The sequence below is a fragment of the Macaca fascicularis genome, chromosome 1 (assembly GCF_037993035.2).
Source record: "Macaca fascicularis isolate 582-1 chromosome 1, T2T-MFA8v1.1".
NCBI lineage: Eukaryota > Metazoa > Chordata > Mammalia > Primates > Cercopithecidae > Macaca > Macaca fascicularis.
Genome location: NC_088375.1, coordinates 201,458,609 through 201,479,751, shown reverse-complemented (window position 1 = coordinate 201,479,751; position 21,143 = coordinate 201,458,609). Strand labels below are relative to the sequence as shown.

General features: G+C 45.1%; 1 protein-coding gene and 1 pseudogene across 11 annotated transcripts in view; both read right to left on the bottom strand.

Annotated features, from left to right (window-relative positions):
- Window positions 1–380: 380 nt before the first annotated feature.
- LOC102120557 (proteasome subunit alpha type-3-like) lies at window positions 381–10,072 on the bottom strand (annotated as a pseudogene).
- Window positions 8,663–21,143, bottom strand: part of CSMD2 (CUB and Sushi multiple domains 2) — a 650,869-nt gene continuing 638,388 nt past the window's right edge. For 5 of the 11 annotated variants that reach the window (XM_045375139.3, XM_045375146.3, XM_065525379.2 and 2 more), the window contains 6 exons: window positions 19,485–19,646; window positions 17,931–18,043; window positions 16,113–16,200; window positions 14,474–14,612; window positions 14,105–14,317; window positions 8,663–11,212 (listed from right to left, as the gene is read on the bottom strand). In XM_045375139.3, coding sequence (XP_045231074.2) covers window positions 14,158–14,317; window positions 14,474–14,612; window positions 16,113–16,200; window positions 17,931–18,043; window positions 19,485–19,646 — 662 coding nt within the window. In that variant the 3' untranslated portion in view covers window positions 8,663–11,212; window positions 14,105–14,157. Of the gene's footprint in view, window positions 11,275–14,104; window positions 14,318–14,473; window positions 14,613–16,112; window positions 16,201–17,930; window positions 18,044–19,484; window positions 19,647–21,143 lie in introns of those variants that run through there. The other 6 variants (XM_045375140.3, XM_074012955.1, XM_065525397.2 and 3 more) reach the window with 4 other exon arrangements.

Below are 21,143 nucleotides of genomic sequence, written 5' to 3'. Positions count from 1 at the left end.
TAGTACATTTAAGAAAGGATAGGCTCCTAGCTCTTGCCAGTTCTTTCTTCTTCTTCCTCACCACTCCTCTCATGACTGTCTTGCCTGGATGACCCTCCTTGATTTGGCCTTTCTCTGCTATGGAGTTTCTACTGCCTTAAGCCCACCTGTCCTTAGACTGTGGTCCTCAGATCCTGAGCTCCTCAGACCAGGCCAAACTCCAACCCTGAGGGGAGCAGCTTCTTTGTCCCCAGGTTCTAGGTCTGAGCTGATGTGGCCTCCACTATAAATAAAAAAAGTTTATTGTGGTAAAATATATGTAACACAAAATTGATCATCTTAACCATTGTTAAGTGGCATTAAGTACATTAACTATATTCACATAATTGTGCAATCTCCCGAACTTTTCTTTCTCCTTTTTCACAATACAAAAATTTAATGAAAATTGATTAGTGAGTGTGTATAATCCACAGGGGGCTAAATGTTACCTGGGACTGCAGAAGAAACTTAGAATAGATGCTGGAGTAAATGTTACGTATTGTCATCATCTGATTCATCTTCCTTCAAAGATTCCTTGGCATGTTTCTCTACTTCTTCCCTTATACCTTTTGGAATAATTTCATGTCTTCCTTTAGTTAATTCACCAACCCTGCTGAGTTCTAATTTAAAAGATTTATTCTTAACTTCATCATGTACTATGTAAATATTTTTGCAACTTCTTAACAATAACATGGCAGGTCATTTCTTTTACAGGAAGCTTTTCTATTTTCTGTCTTTGCAGCATGCCTGTCTTTGCCAAGGGCACAATCCCAATAACCGTATGAAATATCTTGCAGAATTGTGCCCTGCCATTCACTCTGTAAGAGCCTACTGTAAAACTATAGCCAAAAGCACTGCAGAATGTATATGCATGGCAACTGTGTCTACAAGATGTTTTTGTGGAATGTTATAGCCAAAGTTAGATCTAAAGTTGGAAGCTTCTTCTCTTGTTACCAAAGAAGGAGCATCTGTCAACAAACCTGCTACCACCATTCCAACATGCCAATCAATATTAAAAAGTCTTTTGTTGGAGCCTTCTTCATAAAGTTTAGGAAGACTCCCTTTTCTACCCCAAAGACACCACCATCTTTACCTCTGAGTCCAGTGGCTGTACTACTATTTTCCACAGCCTTCATAGCATATTCAACTAAAATCTCTTCCATCAGGAGATCATGTAGAGGCTGACAAGTCATACCTGGTGTCAGTTGAGCTCTTTGTTCTAAAACAAGAAGAACGTGTAGGGCTTCCAGGCCTCCAGAAACTTTTCATCTTATAAAACTGAAACTTTATACTAATTAAACAGTAATTCCCCATCCCTTCCTCCCGCTAGTCCCTGGCAACCACCATTCTACTTTCTGTATGAATTTGATGTCTCAAGGTAGCTTGTATCAATAGAATCACACAGTATCTGTTTTGTGTGTGTGTGTGTGTGTGTGACTGGCTTATTTCACTTAGCATAATATCCTCATCCATGTTGCAGTATGGGTCAGAGTTTTCTTCTTTTTTAAGGCCGAATAATATTTCATTGTACATATGTACCACATTTTGTTCATTCATCTGTTGATGGACATTTGGGTTCCTTCTACTTTTTGGCATTTGTGAATAAATGCCGCTATTAACATATCTTTTTGTGACTCTGCTTTTAACTGTTTTGGGTATATACTCAGAAGTGGAACTGCTAGACAATATAGTAATTCTATTTTTGGTGTTTTGAGAAATCACCATACTGTTTTCCATAGTGGCTGCACCATTTTACATTCCCACCAATGGGGCACAAGGGTTCCAATTTCTCCACATCCTCACCAGCACTTATTATTATTTCTCAATAGTAGCCATTCTAATGGGTATGCGGTGACATCTCATTATGGCTTTGATTATTTCCCTAATGATTAGTAATGTTGAGCAGTTTTTCATATGCTTGTTGGCCATTTGTATATTTTCTTTGGAGAAATGACTGTTCAAATCTTTCATAAGAGTTCTTTATAGATGCTCAATATTAACCCCTTATCAGATATGTGATGTGCAAATATTTTCTCCCATTCTATAGTTTGCCTTTTCACTCTGTTGATTGTATCTTTTTAAAAAAATTTTTTAAAATTATTATTATACTTTAAGTTCTAGGGTACATGTGCATAACGTGCAGGTTTGTTACATATGTATACTTGTGCCATGTTGCTGCGCTGCACCCATCAACTCGTCAGCACCCATCAACTCGTCATTTACATCAGGTATAACTCCCAATGCAATCCCTCCCCCCTCCCCCCTTCCCATGATAGGCCCCGGTGTGTGATGTTCCCCTTCCCGAGTCCAAGTGATCTCATTGTTCAGTTCCCACCTATGAGTGAGAACATGCGGTGTTTGGTTTTCTGTTCTTGTGATAGTTTGCTAAGAATGATGGTTTCCAGCTGCATCCGTGTCCCTACAAAGGACACAAATTCATCCTTTTTTATGGCTGCATAGTATTCCATGGTGTATATGTGCCACATTTTCTTAATCCAGTCTGCCACTGATGGACATTTGGGTTGATTCCAAGTCTTTGCTATTGTGAATAGTGCCGCAATAAACATACGTGTGCATGTGTCTTTATAGCAGCATGATTTATAATCCTTTGGGTATATATCCAGTAATGGGATGGCTGGGTCATATGGTACATCTAGTTCTAGATCCTTGAGGAATCGCCATACTGTTTTCCATAATGGTTGAACTAGTTTACAATCCCACCAACAGTGTAAAAGTGTTCCTATTTCTCCACATCCTCTCCAGCACCTGTTGTTTCCTGACTTTTTAATGATCGCCATTCTAACTGGTGTGAGATGGTATCTCATTGTGGGTTTGATTTGCATTTCTCTGATGGCCAGTGATGATGAGCATTTTTTCATGTGTCTGTTGGCTGTATGAATGTCTTCTTTTGAGAAATGTCTGTTCATATCCTTTGCCCACTTTTTGATGGGGTTGTTTTTTTCTTGTAAATTTGTTTGAGTTCTTTGTAGGTTCTGGATATTAGCCCTTTGTCAGATGAGTAGATTGCAAAAATTTTCTCCCATTCTGTAGGTTGCCTGTTCACTCTGATGGTAGTTTCTTTTGCTGTGCAGAAGCTCTTTAGTTTAATGAGATCCCATTTGTCAATTTTGGCTTTTGCTGCCATTGCTTTTGGTGTTTTAGACATGAAGTCTTTGCCCATGCCTATGTCCTGAATGGTACTACCTAGGTTTTCCTCTAGGGTTTTTATGGTGTTAGGTCTAACATTTAAGTCTCTAATCCATCTTGAATTAATTTTCGTATAAGGAGTAAGGAAAGGATCCAGTTTCAGCTTTCTACTTATGGCTAGCCAATTTTCCCAGCACCATTTATTAAATAGGGAATCCTTTCCCCATTTCTTGTTTCTCTCAGGTTTGTCAAAGATCAGATGGCTGTAGATGTGTGGTATTATTTCTGAGGACTCTGTTCTGTTCCATTGATCTATATCTCTGTTTTGGTACCAGTACCATGCTGTTTTGGTTACTGTAGCCTTGTAGTATAGTTTGAAGTCAGGTAGCATGATGCCTCCAGCTTTGTTCTTTTGACTTAGGATTGTCTTGGAGATGCGGGGTCTTTTTTGGTTCCATATGAACTTTAAAGCAGTTTTTTCCAATTCTGTGAAGGAACTCATTGGTAGCTTGATGGGGATGGCATTGAATCTATAAATAACCTTGGGCAGTATGGCCATTTTCACGATATTGATTCTTCCTATCCATGAGCATGGTATGTTCTTCCATTTGTTTGTGTCCTCTTTTATTTCACTGAGCAGTGGTTTGTAGTTCTCCTTGAAGAGGTCCTTTACATCCCTTGTAAGTTGGATTCCTAGGTATTTTATTCTCTTTGAAGCAATTGTGAATGGAAGTTCATTCATGATTTGGCTCTCTGTTTGTCTGTTACTGGTGTATGGGAATGCTTGTGATTTCTGCACATTAATTTTGTATCCTGAGACTTTGCTGAAGTTGCTTATCAGCTTAAGGAGATTTTGGGCTGAGACAATGGGATTTTCTAAATATACAATCATGTCATCTGCAAAGAGGGACAATTTGACTTCTTCTTTTCCTAACTGAATACCCTTGATTTCTTTCTCTTGCCTGATTGCCCTAGCCAGAACTTCCAACACTATGTTGAATAGGAGTGGTGAAAGAGGGCATCCCTGTCTTGTGCCAGTTTTCAAAGGGAATTTTTCCAGTTTTTGCCCATTCAGTATGATATTGGCTGTGGGTTTGTCATAAATAACTCTTATTATTTTGAGGTACGTTCCATCAATACCGAATTTATTGAGAGTTTTTAGCATGAAGGGCTGTTGAATTTTGTCAAAAGCCTTTTCTGCATATATTGAGATAATCATGTGGTTCTTGTCTTTGGTTCTGTTTATATGCTGGATTATGTTTATTGATTTGCGAAAGTTGAACCAGCCTTGCATCCCAGGGATGAAGCCCACTTGATCATGGTGGATAAGCTTTTTGATGTGCTGCTGAATCTGGTTTGCCAGTATTTTATTGAGGATTTTTGCATCGATGTTCATCAGGGATATTGGTCTAAAATTCTCTTTTTTTGTTGTGTCTCTGCCAGGCTTTGGTATCAGGATGATGTTGGCCTCATAAAATGAGTTAGGGAGGATTCCCTCTTTTTCTATTGATTGGAATAGTTTCAGAAGGAATGGTACCAGCTCCTCCTTGTACCTCTGATAGAATTCAGCTGTGAATCCATCTGGTCCTGGACTTTTTTTGGTTGGTAGGCTGTTAATTATTGCCTCAATTTCAGAGCCTGCTATTGGTCTATTCAGGGATTCAACTTCTTCCTGGTTTAGTCTTGGAAGAGTGTAAGTGTCCAGGAAATTATCCATTTCTTCTAGATTTTCTAGTTTATTTGCGTAGAGGTGTTTATAGTATTCTCTGATGGTAGTTTGTATTTCTGTGGGGTCAGTGGTGATATCCCCTTTATCATTTTTTATTGCGTCTATTTGATTCTTCTCTCTTTTCTTCTTTATTAGTCTTGCTAGTGGTCTGTCAATTTTGTTGATCTTTTCAAAAAACCAACTCCTGGATTCATTGATTTTTTTGGAGGGTTTTTTGTGTCTCTATCTCCTTCAGTTCTGCTCTGATCTTAGTGATTTCTTGCCTTCTGCTAGCTTTTGAATGCGTTTGCTCTTGCTTCTCTAGTTCTTTTAATTGTGATGTTAGAGTGTCAATTTTAGATCTTTCCTGCTTTCTCTTGTGGGCATTTAGTGCTATAAATTTCCCTCTACACACTGCTTTAAATGTGTCCCAGAGATTCTGGTATGTTGTATCTTTGTTCTCATTGGTTTCAAAGAACATCTTTATTTCTGCCTTCATTTTGTTATGTACCCAGTAGTCATTCAGGAGCAGGTTGTTCAGTTTCCATGTAGTTGAGCGGTTTTGATTGAGTGTCTTAGTCCTGAGTTCTAGTTTGATTGCACTGTGGTCTGAGAGACAGTTTGTTATAATTTCTGTTCTTGTACATTTGCTGAGGAGTGCTTTACTTCCAATTATGTGGTCAATATTGGAATAAGTGCGATGTAGTGCTGAGAAGAATGTATATTCTGTTGATTTGGGGTGGAGAGTTCTATAGATGTCTATTAGGTCTGCTTGCTACAGAGATGAGTTCAATTCCTGGATATCCTTGTTAACTTTCTGTCTCATTGATCTGTCTAATGTTGACAGTGGAGTGTTGAAGTCTCCCATTATTATTGTATGGGAGTCTAAGTCTCTTTGTAAGTCACTAAGGACTTGCTTTATGAATCTGGGTGCTCCTGTATTGGGTGCATATATATTTAGGATAGTTAGCTCTTCCTGTTGAATTGATCCTTTTACCATTATGTAATGGCCTTCTTTGTCTCTTTTGATCTTTGATGGTTTAAGGTCTGTTTTATCAGAGACTAGTATTGCAACCCCTGCTTTTTTTTTTGTTCTCCATTTCCTTGGTAAATCTTCCTCCATCCCTTTATTTTGAGCCTATGTATGTCTCTGCATGTGAGATGGGTCTCCTGAATGCAGCAGACTGATGGGTCTTGACTCTTTATCCAGTTTGCCAGTCTGTGTCTTTTAATTGGAGCATTTAGTCCATTTACATTTAAGGTTAATATTGTTATGTGTGAACTTGATCCTGCCATTATGATATTAACTGGTTATTTTGCTCGTTAGTTGATGCAGTTTCTTCGTAGCCTGAATGGTCTTTACATTTTGGCATGTTTTTGCAATGGCTGGTACTGGTTGTTCCTTTCCATGTTTAGTGCTTCCTTCAGGGTCTCTTGTAAGGCAGGCCTAGTGGTGACAAAATCTCTAAGCATTTGCTTATCTGTAAAGCATTTTATTTCTCCTTCACTTATGAAACTTAGTTTGGCTGGATATGAAATTCTGGGTTTAAAATTCTTTTCTTTAAGAATGTTGAATATTGGCCCCCACTCTCTTCTGGCTTGTAGAGTTTCTGCCGAGAGATCTGCTGTTAGTCTGATGGGCTTCCCTTTGTGGGTAACCCGACCTTTCTCTCTGGCTGCCCTTAAGATTTTTTCCTTCATTTCAACTTTGGTGAATCTGGCAATTATGTGTCTTGGAGTTGCTCTTCTCGAGGAGTATCTTTGTGGCATTCTCTGTATTTCCTATATTTGAATGTTGGCCTGCCCTACTAGGTTGGGGAAGTTCTCCTGGATGATATCCTGAAGAGTGTTTTCCAACTTGGTTCCATTTTCCCCCTCACTTTCAGGCACCCCAATCAGATGTAGATTTGGTCTTTTTACATAATCCCATACTTTTTGCAGGCTTTGTTCATTTCTTTTTCTTCTTTTTTCTTTTGGTTTCTCTTCTCGCTTCATTTCATTCATTTGATCCTCAATCGCTGATACTCTTTCTTCCAGTTGATCGAGTCGGTTACTGAAGCTTGTGCATTTGTCACGTATTTCTCGTGTCATGGTTTTCATCTCTTTCATTTCATTTATGACCTTCTCTGCATTCATTACTCTAGCCATCAATTCTTCCACTTTTTTTTCAAGATTTTTAGTTTCTTTGCGCTGGGTACGTAATTCCTTCTTTAGCTCTGAGAAGTTTGATGGACTGAAGCCTTCTTCTCTCATCTCGTCAAAGCCATTCTCCGTCAAGCGTTGATCTGTTGCTGGCGATGAGCTGCACTCCTTTGCTGGGGGAGATGCGCTCTTAGTTTTTGAATTTCCAGCTTTTCTGCCCTGCTTTTTCCCCATCTTTGTGGTTTTATCTGCCTCTGGTCTTTGATGATGATGGTGACGTACTGATGGGGTTTTGGTGTAGATGTCCTTCCTGTTTGATAGTTTTCCTTCTAACAGTCAGGACCCTCAGCTGTAGGTCTGTTGGAGATTGCTTGAGGTCCACTTCAGACCCTGTTTGCCTGGGTGTCAGCAGCAGAGGCTGCAGAAGATAGAATATTGCTGAACAGCGAGTGTACCTGTCTGATTCTTGCTTTGGAGGCTTCCTCTCAGGGGTGTACTCCACCCTGTGAGGTGTGGGGTATCAGACTGCCCCTACTGGGGGATGTCTCCCAGTTAGGCTACTCAGGGGTCAGGGACCCACTTGAGCAGGCAGTCTGTCCCTTCTCAGATCTCAACCTCCGTGTTGGGAGATCCACTGCTCTCTTCAAAGCTGTCAGACAGTCGTTTGCGTCTGCAGAGGTTTCTGCTGCTTTTGTTGTTGTTTACTGTGCCCTGTCCCCAGAGGTGGAGTCTACAGAGACAGGCAGGTTTCCTTGAGCTGCTGTGAGCTCCACCCAGTTTGAGCTTCCCAGCGGCTTTGTTTACCTACTTAAGCCTCAGCAATGGCGGGCGCCCCTCCCCCAGCCTCGCTGCTGCCTTGCCGTGAGATCGCAGACTGCTGTGCTAGCAGTGAGGGAGGCTCCGTGGGCGTGGGACCCTCCCGGCCAGGTGTGGGATATAATCTCCTGGTGTGCCTGTTTGCTTAAAGCGCAGTATTGGGGTGGGAGTTACCCGATTTTCCAGGTGTTGTGTGTCTCAGTTCCCCTGGCTAGGAAAAGGGATTCCCTTTCCCCTTGCGCTTCCCAGGTGAGGTGATGCCTCGCCCTGCTTCAGCTCTCGCTGGTCGGGCTGCAGCAGCTGACCAGCACTGATTGTCCGGCACTCCCTAGTGAGATGAACCCAGTACCTCAGTTGAAAATGCAGAAATCACTGGTCTTCTGTGTCGCTCGCGCTGGGAGTTAGAGACTGGAGCTGTTCCTATTCGGCCATCTTGCTCCGCCCCCTGATTGTATCTTTTGATATACGGAAGTTGTGAATTTTGATGTGGTCCAATTTATCTGTTTTTTCTTTTGTTGCCTATACTTTTGATGTCATATGCAGGAGATCACTGCCAAATCTAATGTCATGAAGCTTTCCACCTATGTTTTCTTGTAAGCATTTTATAATTCTAGGTCTTATGTTTAGGTCTTTGATCCATTTTGAGTTAACTTTTGTATGTGGGGTATGCACTATCATTTTTGCTCGGAGTTTCCAACACGTAGCAGTGTTAACACAATGCAGTTAAGAAATGGACTCCCATATTTCTACCTTGGATTGTAGGCTAAAATATGTCTTTCGTCCCCTTTCCCAACAAACACTTGCCCCTAGTCATGAAAGAGGCCATAAAAATGTAAGAAAACCAATGCAAAAATTTATATTTTATTTGAATTCAAAAAATTTAAAATTGCTTTCAAATTCAGGAAAGTACCATAATGCAGGACCCCAGGGGGAAGCCTCATATACAGAGACAGATAAATTAAATGTATATACTGCAGACAAGCCAAGAAGGTGTGTAGATTACATATTTACAGCACTGGATGTTTTCTGAAAACCATATTTATACATTTTATTACATTTACAAAAAAGGCTTCCACTACCGTTTACCTACAATAATGAAAAAAATTTACACCTTTTTTTTTCTTTTTTGGTACTGTACAAACTTTGTATAATAAAAATATATCTCTGTACAAAAGATTTTTTTTGTTTTTGTTTTACTTTTTTTTTTTTCCTCACGGGATGGTGATGGGTATATGGCGTAGATGGTGGGTGAAGGGCCTCACCTGCCCTGTTCCTTTCCAAGCCTCTGGAGGTGGAGAGAAATGCCAGGGGTGTGGAGGGTGATGCCCAGCAGAGTGCTGGGTGCCCCACCAGCAGGTGCTCCTCGAGCATCTCATGGAACTTTACAAGGAGACGCAGGGGAGGGATGGGTGGGCGGGAAGAGGCGTCCGCTGGGTGGTCTGAGAGGGGCATAAGAAGGGGGAAGGGAGTAGTCAAAGGAGAGGAGCGTCGGGGGGAAGGGAGTGTAAGAAATCAGGAGGGGAGCTTCCTGCATTTGTTTCCAGCCAAGGAAAGAGATGAGAGTGTGAGTGTGTCTGGATTGGCCGTCTCCCTCCAAGCCCAGGGTGCCATGTCCCAGAGGTGGTGCGGCCAGGGGTAGGCTCCTGCCTCTGTCAGCCTCCATTGTGGCTGCTGGAAACGGACGCCTCTCACTTTACTCTTAACGTCAGTCAGATCTTCTAATTGTTCCAACCTAGAATTTGCTTAAGAACCAGGTGTCGCTGTCCCTCCGCTCCTGCACATTTCTATTTGTTATTTCAATATGTGATATGACCCTCTGAGGCCAGCATGTCACACATGTACAGAGGCTTAAGCTTGTGGGGGCCTTCCTGAGGACAGAGAAAGTGGCTCTAAATGCTATACTTTGATTCCTAAACTCTTGAACTTCCCAACAATGCTTATGGAATTCATAAATGACCCAAGCATAATATAGCTGTCAAAATAAATCAAATCCACTTGCAAGGAGCTGGAGAGTGTGACTTTCAGCCACTCCGTTGTTTTGATTCAGGACCTGCCAGGCCTTTTGCTGGCTATGGTCAGCGGCTGCTGGGAGCCAAGGAGCCAGCACCAACCACAGGAGGCCTGGGGAGCTGAGTCCTTGCCCCGAGGCTGCCTACGCGGAGACAGCAGAACGCAGATAGGACACACAGGTGTCTTGTCTGGCTTTCCAGACCTGGCCACGGTGCTACCGCAGAGACTCATCGGCTCCTCCCTTCTTAGCTGCCCCTTCTAGACCGGGGTTTCTGGCAGCTGGTGTAGTGGACTTTGGGGCGGACTGATCTGGGTCTGCATTCTGACTCCACACTTCCTAACTCTGTGGCCCACATGTCTTTACCTTTCCAGGCTTCTGTTTTCTCATCTGTCAAAGGGAAATAATAAATCCTACGTTTTGGTGTTATTGTGCAGACTAGAAATACTATAGGTAAAGTGTCAGGCACAGAGAATAAATGCAGTACATGATAGCCATTGTTTTTTGGGTACCAGGGCAGGCTTGCTCCCCTGTTCTCTCAAGAACCCTGCTGCTGTCCCCAGACCTGGCATCCTCTCTGGGCCGCAGACTTGTCTTCTCTTCTCTTTCTCAGTTGACAGCCAGACTTGACCTTGGGCTCCCAGCCAGACTCTTGCCCTATCCTCCCCGGTTCTCCCTTCTTTCCCAGTGCTTCCCAGGACCCAAACGACTTTTTAATCCACTGGGTTTAGAACTCAATAAAATTGTGTTTGAAAAAAATAAACTGATTTTCAATCTATTTCCAAAGACTTTTTTCCTGCCCTTGGGGTAATCCTTGCTGCCACTGTGCAGTTGGGGCCGTCCATCAGCAGACAGCTGGTTTCTGCACGCTGACCACACCATGGGATGTGTCCTACTCTTACAGTCACTGAGTCACCGTGTCCTCACACATGGGATGGGCGGGGGGCATATTGGTTTGAAAGCTGACCATACCTCCCCGTCTTCATCTCTTCTCTGTGTGCGGGGAACAGGGCATGAAGCATCCTTCATGAGCACTTCTATTTTTGAAGCCTTTATGGTCTCTTCCGGAGGATGTGAATGGAGGAGCGATGTGTGTGTGTGTATGTAGTCAGGCCCATACACACACACACACACACACACATCCACAAGTTGCTTTGCTATTTTAAATCCATAAACTTTCTTCCTCCATCTGCAACCCCTCTTCCTTTTCTGCCTTTTCAGGACACGGCAGGAGTCCTCTCCAGGGTGACGGGCATAGATGGCGGCAGGGCGAGGGTCCGAGTCCCAGCAGTAGCAGACACAGGCAGAGAGACGAACGAAGATGGGCACTGGGCACTGTGCTCAGGGGAGCCTACTTCCTGCCCCCTGGGGAACTGGGAACAAACAGATCACACCTGGGTTTGCAAAGGAAAAAGAGGCAGTGGGAGGGGAGGGGCTGGGAGCAGAGGAAGAAAAGCAAAGCAGCAAAGCAAAGAAGGAACAAGTGGGAAAGAGATGAATCACCTCGATCTTCACTTTGATTTTAATCTTCCCAGGTTGGGGGTGGGGGTAGGTAGGGAATGCGTGCAGCACAATATGAATTTTTCTGTCTTTTTCCCTTGCAGGGGCAACTTCGCCATTAGACCTGGAGGCCTGGTGCTTGGGGGCCACCATACTTTTAGGAGCCCAGGAAAACATTCTAATTTTAGTTCCTTTCAAAATCAGATGAAAAAAAATGACTAGGATAATAATGGATCGGTAATAAAGAATCCAGGCTGGATTATATTCATTTTTGTAGTGACACAGTTGTGAAATCTCATTTTTAATACTTGTTTTTAACGGAGGAAGGGTCGGCACACATCATCACACAGCCCTGTTCCTCTGCCCTGTTACTCGCTGGCTGCACAGGCCTCGTTGCTTCCCTAGTAGGGTGTTTATTTTAATTTCTGCTTTTCTCCTTGGCATTATTTTTAAAAAGTTACCATCTAGTCACTCATTTGAAATATGTGGGTGTCTGTTCAGGGTGGCTCTTGCTTTCTTTGTGCTCCAGCTGTGGGCAGAAGTGGTCAGAGGGGCTGTGCTGGAGACCGCTGGGCTGGGCAGTGGGTTTGGAGCCTGCTGGCAAGGGGCCAATGCTGAGGGCTGCCCAGACGTGGAGCCGACCCGGAGGTGACAGCATGGCGCACACCAGCACCTGGAACCCAGCAGAGCCCAAGTGTGGAGCAAGAGTGCATGTGCGGAGGTCAGGGGGCATTCTTGTTTCTTTCCTACACTGTTCAATAATTCATGCAGTGAATCAGATTCGTCACTGATCATCTCCAAGCCCCGATTTACATCGTCAGAGGGGATTTTTCTTTTTCTCTTTTGCCTTCTGTTGATAAGAGTTCTGAGTAGGACAAAGTGAAGATTGGGCACACAGATGAAACTTGAGGAGTAATTTTGGCAGGCTAAAACAATCCCACTGGAATAAGGGGGAACCCTTATCTAAATGTTTGTTTTGGAGAGACGTAAAAAGATGGGGAAGAGCTCTTTCCATAAATTGTTTGTATTCAGGAGCTGCAACTGCTGCATCCCTGACTCGCTCACCATCTGGGACTCAGGCTGAGGCTGTGAAATCCTCCTGGAGTTGTGAGGTGGAAAGGGAGTAAAGCACGTCAGGGGCTGGGCAGTGATAATGACCTTCGCTGCTCTTGTAACCCCCTCGGCAGGAACCGTCCCTAACATCCCCGTTGGTGGCCTTCTCAGGCCCCCTCATACAAGCCTGTTTCCTCGCTGCACTGCCATTTGTGTGTGCTGGGAATATCCACCACGTGAGCTGCCATGCACAGGAGTGTGGAGAAGGAGCACGGCACTAGCCCTGGGTTTGGCTGGTGGCCCACTTGGTGGATTTTCCACTGCCCTCACTGGAAATCCCTACCTGGCTGGCTCTGTGACTCTTCTCCCCAGAGCCCTTTAGCCCAGGACCTGAGAGAGGGCATCTGCCTATCCCCAGAAAGCAGGATGTGTGGGAGGACAGTTCTCAGAGGGGAGAAGCTTGGACATCGTGTTGGGGCAACTCCTGAAGGGTCCCAGGTCCCAGAGGTGAGGGTGTCATCGAAGGAGGACACAGTGAGGAAGAGGCAGTGCCTTTTAGATTCATCAGTTCCTTCCCAGTGGACCTGTCAGATGCATGCCTGCGTGAGTGTGTGCGTATGTGCGTGTGTGTGTGCATGACCGTGTACACATGCAGGTCTGTCTGCCCCTCTGTCCATATCTTGGGGGGCTCCTCCCCTCTGTTGTGTTCAATGTGACGGGGAATTTTGTAAGTCAACCTGCCTAGGCTCTGGTGCTCAGTTGACGGGTCAAACACCAATCTGGATATTGCTGTGAAGGTATCTTTTTAGATATGATTAACATTGAAATCAGTAGACTTTGAGTCTCCACAATGTGTGTGGGCCTCATTCAATCAGCTGAAGGCCTTAAGAAAAAGACTGAGGTGCTCCGAGGAGGAAGGAATTCCCTCTCTGACTGCCTTCGGACTCAAGATGACAGCATCAACTCCTCCTGGAATTTCTAGCCTGCTGGCCTGCCCTGTAGATTTCCACCTTGCCAGCCAGTTCCTCAGATGAGTCTCTCTCTCTAAATATATATATATATATATTTATATTTCTATCTCTATATAACATATACATATAACTCTGTAGAGATGCATATCTATATATAGATGGATAGGTATGGATATACATTGATACAGAGATGTATAGGTATATGTATTGCATTTATAGTGTATGAAAGTATATATATACACAATATACCTATATACACACATATATGTGCATCTCTGTATAGCTCTACAGATCTCCAGGGCTTGACTTCGACCCAGAGGATGTATATATCCAGTTGGTTCTGTTTCTCTGGAGAGAAACAGACTAATACACGCCGATGTTCTGCCAAGTCCAGGGGCGGGGAGCACAGTTTCTGCAGCCAGCCAGCCTGGGATGGGATTTTGAACCCACCCCTTCTGAGCTGTGTGATCTTGCTCAAGTTAATTTCTCTGCAGCTCAGGTTTCTCATCTGTAATGGGGCTCCCAGTAGCCTCTACCTCACAGGGGGTGCAGGGATTCAATATGTTAGATCCACAAAGGGCCTGGTTCAGTGCCAGATACACAATGATGCTCAGTGCACAGCTCTCCTCTCACTGGGTGTGTCTGTGTGGCGTGTGCGACTCCGTTGGGTGGAGCCCCTGGCATGCACAGGTCCCTGTCTGTGCCTGTCATGACCTGTCTTCCTCCCATACCCTTGCTCACCGGCTGCTGGAGGCGGGGCTCTCGGTGGCGGTGGTGGCAGCCAGGCCGGGTGGCTATACCGCTGTACATACTGTGCTGACTGTGAACTCCGCCTCGCTGGCCATGATGTCTGTGGGCTGGATGTTGCGGTCATACATTGGGTTCTCAAACGTGGCCCGAACATTGGTGTTCTCGTGGCCAGCATAGCCATTGAAGGGAACTTTGGGTCTTCTCCTGGCAATAAAAGAGGAAGTGACCACAGCATGAAAAGAGTGACACAGAGAGGCTTAGGGGTCTGGTGCAGTGGTGCGGTGGGGGGGGGGGGGGGGGGCTCCAGGGAGAGAGGGAGGGCCCGCCTGATGCCCGTCCTGCCTCCTTCCTGCGTGGTACCTGTGCTTGTAGAGATAGAGCACGAAGCCCGCAATGATGAGGGCGATGAAAGGCACCAGGATTGCGGCTGCCACCGAGCTGCTGTTGGAAGCAAAGTGGCGACCGATGGACTCGGGGTCTGACTCCAGCAGCCTGAGGTCTGTAAAGTCCCAAAGCAAAAAAATCAAGTCACAGAGACACAGTTTGAGGCTCTGTCGGCTGCCCTCCCTGACTACACACTCTTGGGGAGCAGGGCTGCCACTCAGGGTGCTCCTCACTCCTGCTCAGCACAGGAGGCAGGTGTGCCCAGGGCCGCCCGCCTGCCTCCACGTGCGCACTCAGTCCTTGGGGGCAGGGTCCTGCATGCATCTACCTTGTGCCGCTCAGATGGCACCCAGAGGACCACCCGCAGAGGAGGCTGAAACCATGGCTCAACGGAAACTCTTACAAGGGTGCAGAGTAAATCTCTAAAGTTCTTTTGGCTGTAGCAGCCTTTTATCAGATGAAACCTTACAGGGACACCAAAATATAAGATAGATGAAGGCATAACTGTTCTGGTTGAAGCTGAGGCACCTCCTTCTGGAAGGCATCCTCCTTCCTCGCCCTCCCCCTGCAGACTGGGAAGGCTCAGAATAACACAAGTAGACACTGTGGCCCCCGTTAGGCACCCTGCTAACTGAGGGGCTGGAGCTCTGAGGGGACAGGATGTCTGCTGTGGAGCCAGGACAAAAACTGTGATTTTCTAAGGCATTTGCAGCGTGCCTGGTCATCTTGGAGTAGGTGAAGGGTGCTGTGTGGAAGACAGTGGTCTCAGTCCATGCAGCTCACGAGGGCAGAGCTGGGGCAATTCCGGGAGAGGAGCAGTGTGGGTGGGAGAGGTGGGGGCAGACCGTGGCTCAGTCCAGAGAAGCTTTCCGGAGCTCGGAGCCAGAGGACGTGCAGTGGACTGCCTCGGCAGGCAGGGGCCCTGGGGACGGGAGGTGTCAGTGCCTGGGGTACAGAGAGGCTCTCATGTACCCATGGCTGCCTCCTGTTACCCCTCCCCTGCTTCTGAGAAACCAGACCCCTCCTGCTACCAGAGTCCGAGGCTGGGCACCTGGAGGCTCTAGGCCAGGACCAGGCTCCAAGGTGTGGATGTTTGACATGAATGACAGGAAGCATGCTAGGTAAAGAGGCCACGGAAGGACCAGGGAGGGAAGTGGCCTTGACTCTCAGTTTTCTCATCTGTACAATGGGCACAAAACCAGCCTTCTAGGACTGGGCTAGGACAGAAACGACATCACAGTAAAGGCACCCTGGGAGCCCTAAGACGCTCCACAATGTTGCTCTTCATTGAGGCAGGGGTGACACCTGAGGGCTGGCTGGGGGTGTGGCTGGGGGCCGTATCTAAGACCCAGTGTCCCTGGAGTTGGGGGCTCTCCCCTCCAGGTCTGAGCAGGAAACTTTGTCAAAGGTTGAGTGGGTCATGCATATGTGTTTGCTTTTGGAGAGATATTCCATAGCTTTTGTCAGAATCTCAAAAGGCGTCCCTAATCCCAAAGAGGCCAAGCACCCCCGCCTCACACTGTTCAACTTCCCCAGTCCTCTACCTGCCTGCGGCACACACGGTTTCTCTCCCACCCACCCGGGCCCACACTTCCGGGGGACAAGCACTAGTTACCCAGTCTTTGAAAGCCGAACTGCCCAAAGCCTTGGCCCTTGACGGAGCCTTGGTAGATGAAGGTGCCTCCGGAGGACTCTGACGAGACCTGTGATGGAGGGGAGCACAGAGAGCAAGTGGGAGGCTGCTGGAAGGATCTAGAACTCCTCTCTCATCGTACATGCTGCCCAGCAGGTCAGAGTCACCCACTGACCTGCTGCTCCGACACACAGGGTTTGTTCTCTGCCCACAGCCAGGCAAGGGTGGGCGTGACCGGGGAGCCCGGGGTGGGGCAGGGGCACCAACTACATGTATGAGGTAGGAGGAAGATTTTATTTTCTACTGGTCAAATCACTTAATCTGTCTGTGCCTCAGCTTCTCATATGCAAAATGAGAATAGTAACAGTACCTATGTCATAGGGTGGCTGTAAGGATGAAATGAGTTAATAAAGATGAAACACTTCAGAATGCTTAATTTATAGGCCTTAGATGCATGGTAGCTGTTATTACTGTGATGAAAAACCACCTTTTGGAGCATTAGGAACATACAGAGCCATGGTGAAAATGTCCCTTGCAGATTAAAGGTATTGGAGAGTTCGTCACAGTTCTAAGAGCTATTAATTTTTTAGGGGGCGTAGCTGGGGACCTAAACTCCTGCCACTGATGCTCATGTGACAGATGCAGACCCCCAAATGTGCAGTCTGGGGCCGCAGCAGCTGAGGGCATGCTGTGAGGATGCCTGCGCTCCTGGCTACTTCCAACCTATACTCCGTGGCTAGAAGCAGCCTCTGCCTGCCCTCCCCAGCTGTCCCCCAAAACACGCCTCACTGGCTATCAAAAGGCTCCATGGTTGTTTGGCGTCCTAGGCAGTAGCTCCAGCTGTTCCTGGCCCTCTGGAGCCCCATCATCATCTTCCCCTGGCCTGCACTCCTAGCTCCACGTCCCAGCTTCGACCCTCCTGGATGGTGGAGTCTATTGTTCCTGCACAGCTTTTGGGCCACGATGATTGAAGCTGGCCCATACTTGGATTACGAAGGGGACCTACAGATACCCTTGGGCCTACCAAGGAACTACCCATATGTGCCAGTCCCTGGAGAAACCACTTGGTTCTCCTGATGTGCTTATGAAGCAAAGTCAACGCTGCCGCAGCCCTCCACCAGCTGGTCCTGTCCATGAGAATGCACTGTGACTCCCTAGCTCTCTGCTATTCTGCTCTACCACGACCTCTCGCTTCATTCTATGCTTTCTCTTCTAGCTCCAGCAATCCAAGACAGAGAAATGGAGGACGTGGCAGGGGATGCTATGCTCAACTCCACTATGTGTGACATAGGAAGGTATGGCCAGAGAAGTGTCACTGGAGACCCAGCTTCCACCTCAAGAAAGCCCTAGAATAGAATGTCTTTTCCACAAGGGAATGCAAGAAAGTCCTATCCCTCTGCCATGTCCTGGTCTCTCAAAGCTCTGCTAAATCACTGACAATCTGCATCCTCAAGTGTGAGCAGAAGTTCAAGGTAGTCATGTGAGACCCACTGCCTTCTTCCAGCTCCCACCCACCACGTCAATACCTTCAACTAGCCTGAATTCCCTCTGCCCCCGATCTTCATCCCTTGCTTTCTGTTCAAACAACAGAACTTACTCCAACTCTCTGGCTTTTAAAATCTTTTCCTTTGCCTGTTTCATTAGCAGATGAGGACCCTCTTGCTGCTCCTAGGCAGGGCCTCACAGAAAACCTCCTCCCAAGTTTCCAGATTGATCCTAGGAGTTCACACACCCTTTTGTCCTCCTCTTCCCTGTCAGTGATCTGGGAATCAGGGGAGGAGGTGAGTTTGCTGAACTTACGTGTCCATCTAAAGCCCAGTGATCATCTCTGAACTGATTCACAAAGATCTCCACCGGCCCTGTAATCTGGTACACCTGGAGTAGGAGATGAAAATCTTCTTTCTTGTAAGTTCCTGGGAAATAAAGTTCTGGGGTTACACATGAAAGATCTGGGAAAATTTCAAAACTAAAATTTGTGGGTTGGTGGGTGTAAGTTTCTGGGTGGAATTTCATGTGTAGATGTTGATATAAACATTCCCCACATACCTTTAAGCTGTAAGTGTAGTGTTGAGTGTGGGTTTGTGTAGGCTGAATGTGGTTATATGCAAGAATTATTAAGATATGCATATGTATGTTAATAATTGGATTACTGGGTTGAGGTTGTGATCCTATTGACACAGGCATGTGTGAGAATATGATTTTGTGTGTTTTAATCTGTCCACTAATGTACAGATAGTTCAATGGGTGCAACAGTTCATGAGGGCATGGCCATGGGAGCATGTGAATGTGTCTATCATGTGTGAAATGAGCAAATGTTATCCCGCAGTTGCATAGGTGTGTAGATAGGATTGTATGTGGGGTTGTGCATTAACATGTTAATTCACTCACACATTGATTTATCTATCCACGTATTCAACAAACACTGTTTTCTAAGGTACTTTTTCTGATTATAGGAAGATTGAAAATTGGGAAAATTTTAGAAAATGCCAAGATGCATGAAGAAAAAATAATTTCTCCTGATCTCACTAAGAAATAACCACATTACTGTAAATAATTCCAGTTTTCTTTCTTATGAATGTAATGTTTTCCTTTAAAAAACTGGAGTCATATTTTAAATATATTATAATGAATGCATTTCCCTTAACACTGGCATAATATTTCATCTAGTAGATCTACTATCATTAAAATACCCATTTCTCTATTTTAGGGAAATTTTCTAGTTCCAGTTTTTACATACCACAAATGGCCTTGTAATGGGAACAGCCTTTATTTAAAAATGTTTGACTCCCTCCATATCTTCTTACGACAAAAATTGTTAGAAATGTAATTAATGGGTCCAATCATTTTCAAGCATCTTGATACAAATCGCCAAATCGTTTTCCCAGAACTGTGCCATTTTAGAATTTGGCCTTCATGGCTGAAACCGACCTGCACTAAGTGTTATCATTTAAAGACACTCTTGAGTTGATAGTGTAAGTGGAAAATGATGTTTTGTGTTTACTTTTTTTTTGATGATTGCTGAGAAATATTTTTTCCTTTGTTTGTTGACTGACTGTACTTTGGCTCCTGGGAAGTCTCTGCCCCTATTTTTGGTTCAGTTTAGGGATATCAGTCTTTACCCTTTGTTTGTAGGAGTTCTTTATATATTCAAGTTATTAATATTTGCCATTTAAACATTTCCCTTTAGTCCATGGTGCTTTATTATGTAAAGATGAATAGACATTTCCTCTTCCCTGACTACCAGACAAGTCTGAGCCTTGCATGACAGTATGATGCAATGCCATTAGGCTCATCCTTGCTAAGGGTATGTGCCCATCCATCCTCCTGGCTTCCATAGAGAGGTCTGCTCCTTACCAGCCAAGTGCAGCTCCACGCCACTGTGGTCAATCATGGTGGCATTGACCTTGCTGTTGGCAACTTGGAAGCCAGTCACTCTGAGCATGGCTGGCTGCTTCTTCCCCTGGTATTCATAGGCCCCTTTCCACAGGGAATTCTTGGCAAAAACATCACCAGGAACTAGAGGAATTGAGAAATAGAGGTGAGGAGGACTTTGTGTATGCTGCCAGAATTGGGGTGACCTGATGACTGATCCCAGCCCACTCACTGGGATTGTTTCCTTTCCCCAACGTCTAACGTGGGGAGGGTGGTAGAACGCTCTGGCCTCTTCTCCTCTTGTGTCTCAGAGTGGATGGGTGGAGGGAACTGAAATAAATATCCACTCCCATGTTCATTGCAGCATCATTCGCAATGGCCAGGATAGGGAAGCAACCCAAGTGTCCGTGAATGAATGAACAAATAAAGAAAAGGGTATATATACATACACTATGGAATACTAGACAACTTTTAAAAAGAAGGAAATTCTTTCATTTGCGGCAACATGTACAAACTGGAGGACCTTACGTTAAGTGGAATAAGCCAGGCACACAAAGACAAATATCATATGATCTCACTTACATATGGAATCTAAAAAAGTTGAACTCATTGAAGTAGAGAGTAGAATGATGGTTATAGAGGCTGCGGCAGAGTGGAGGGTGATAGGGAGATGGTCAAAGGGTACAAAGTTTCCATTAGACTGGAGGTATAAGTTTTGGTGATCTACTGCATGTCATGGTGACTATAGTTAATAAGAATGGATTGTACATTTCAAAATTGCTGAAAGAGTAGACTTTTTTGTTGACATGGAGTTTTGCTCTTGTTGCCCAGGTTGGAGTGCAGTGGTGTGATCTCAGCTCACTGTAACCTCTGCCTCCTGGGTTCAAGCAATTCTCCTGCCTTAGCCTCCCAAGTAGCTGGGATTACAGGCATGCACCACCATGCCAGGCTAATTCTGTATTTTTAGTAGAGATGAGGTTTCAACATGTTGGTCAGACTGGTCTCAAACTCCTGACCTCAGGTGATCTGCCCACCTCGGCCTCCCAAAGTGCTGGGATTACAGGCGTGAGCCACCATGCCCGGCCAAGAGAGTAGATTTTAAATGTTCTCATCACAAAAAAATAACTAAGTGAGATGATAGGTATGTTAATTAGCTTATTTATTCCATAATGTATATATATATAGAATAATATCACATTGTACCCTATAAATATATGTCTATTATTTGTCAATTAAAATTAAATTATTTAAAAAGATATAGACAGGGAACTAGAAAATGAGGGAGAGAAGAAGGAAGAAGAAAAGAGAAAAGGAGAAGTGTTTAAGAGATGGAGAAAGGGAAGAGGGGAGAAGAGAGAGAAAACTGACATGTCAGTATAGCATGGTGAATCGGAACATGGGCAAGTGAAGTCGGACAGACCCAGAGTCTAATCTTAGCTCTGTCACTTATCAGTTGTCTGATCATGTGCAAAAGGCTTAACTTTCTCCCTGTAAAGGCTATGCCTGTATTCCTATAAATGGTGGCCATGCCGTCTACCTTATCGGGGTTATTGTAGGGGTTAAATGACTAATGTTGTAAATTGTATGTTATATGATATTGCATGTGTAAAAGCGCTTAATCGGTGATAGCTACTAAAATTG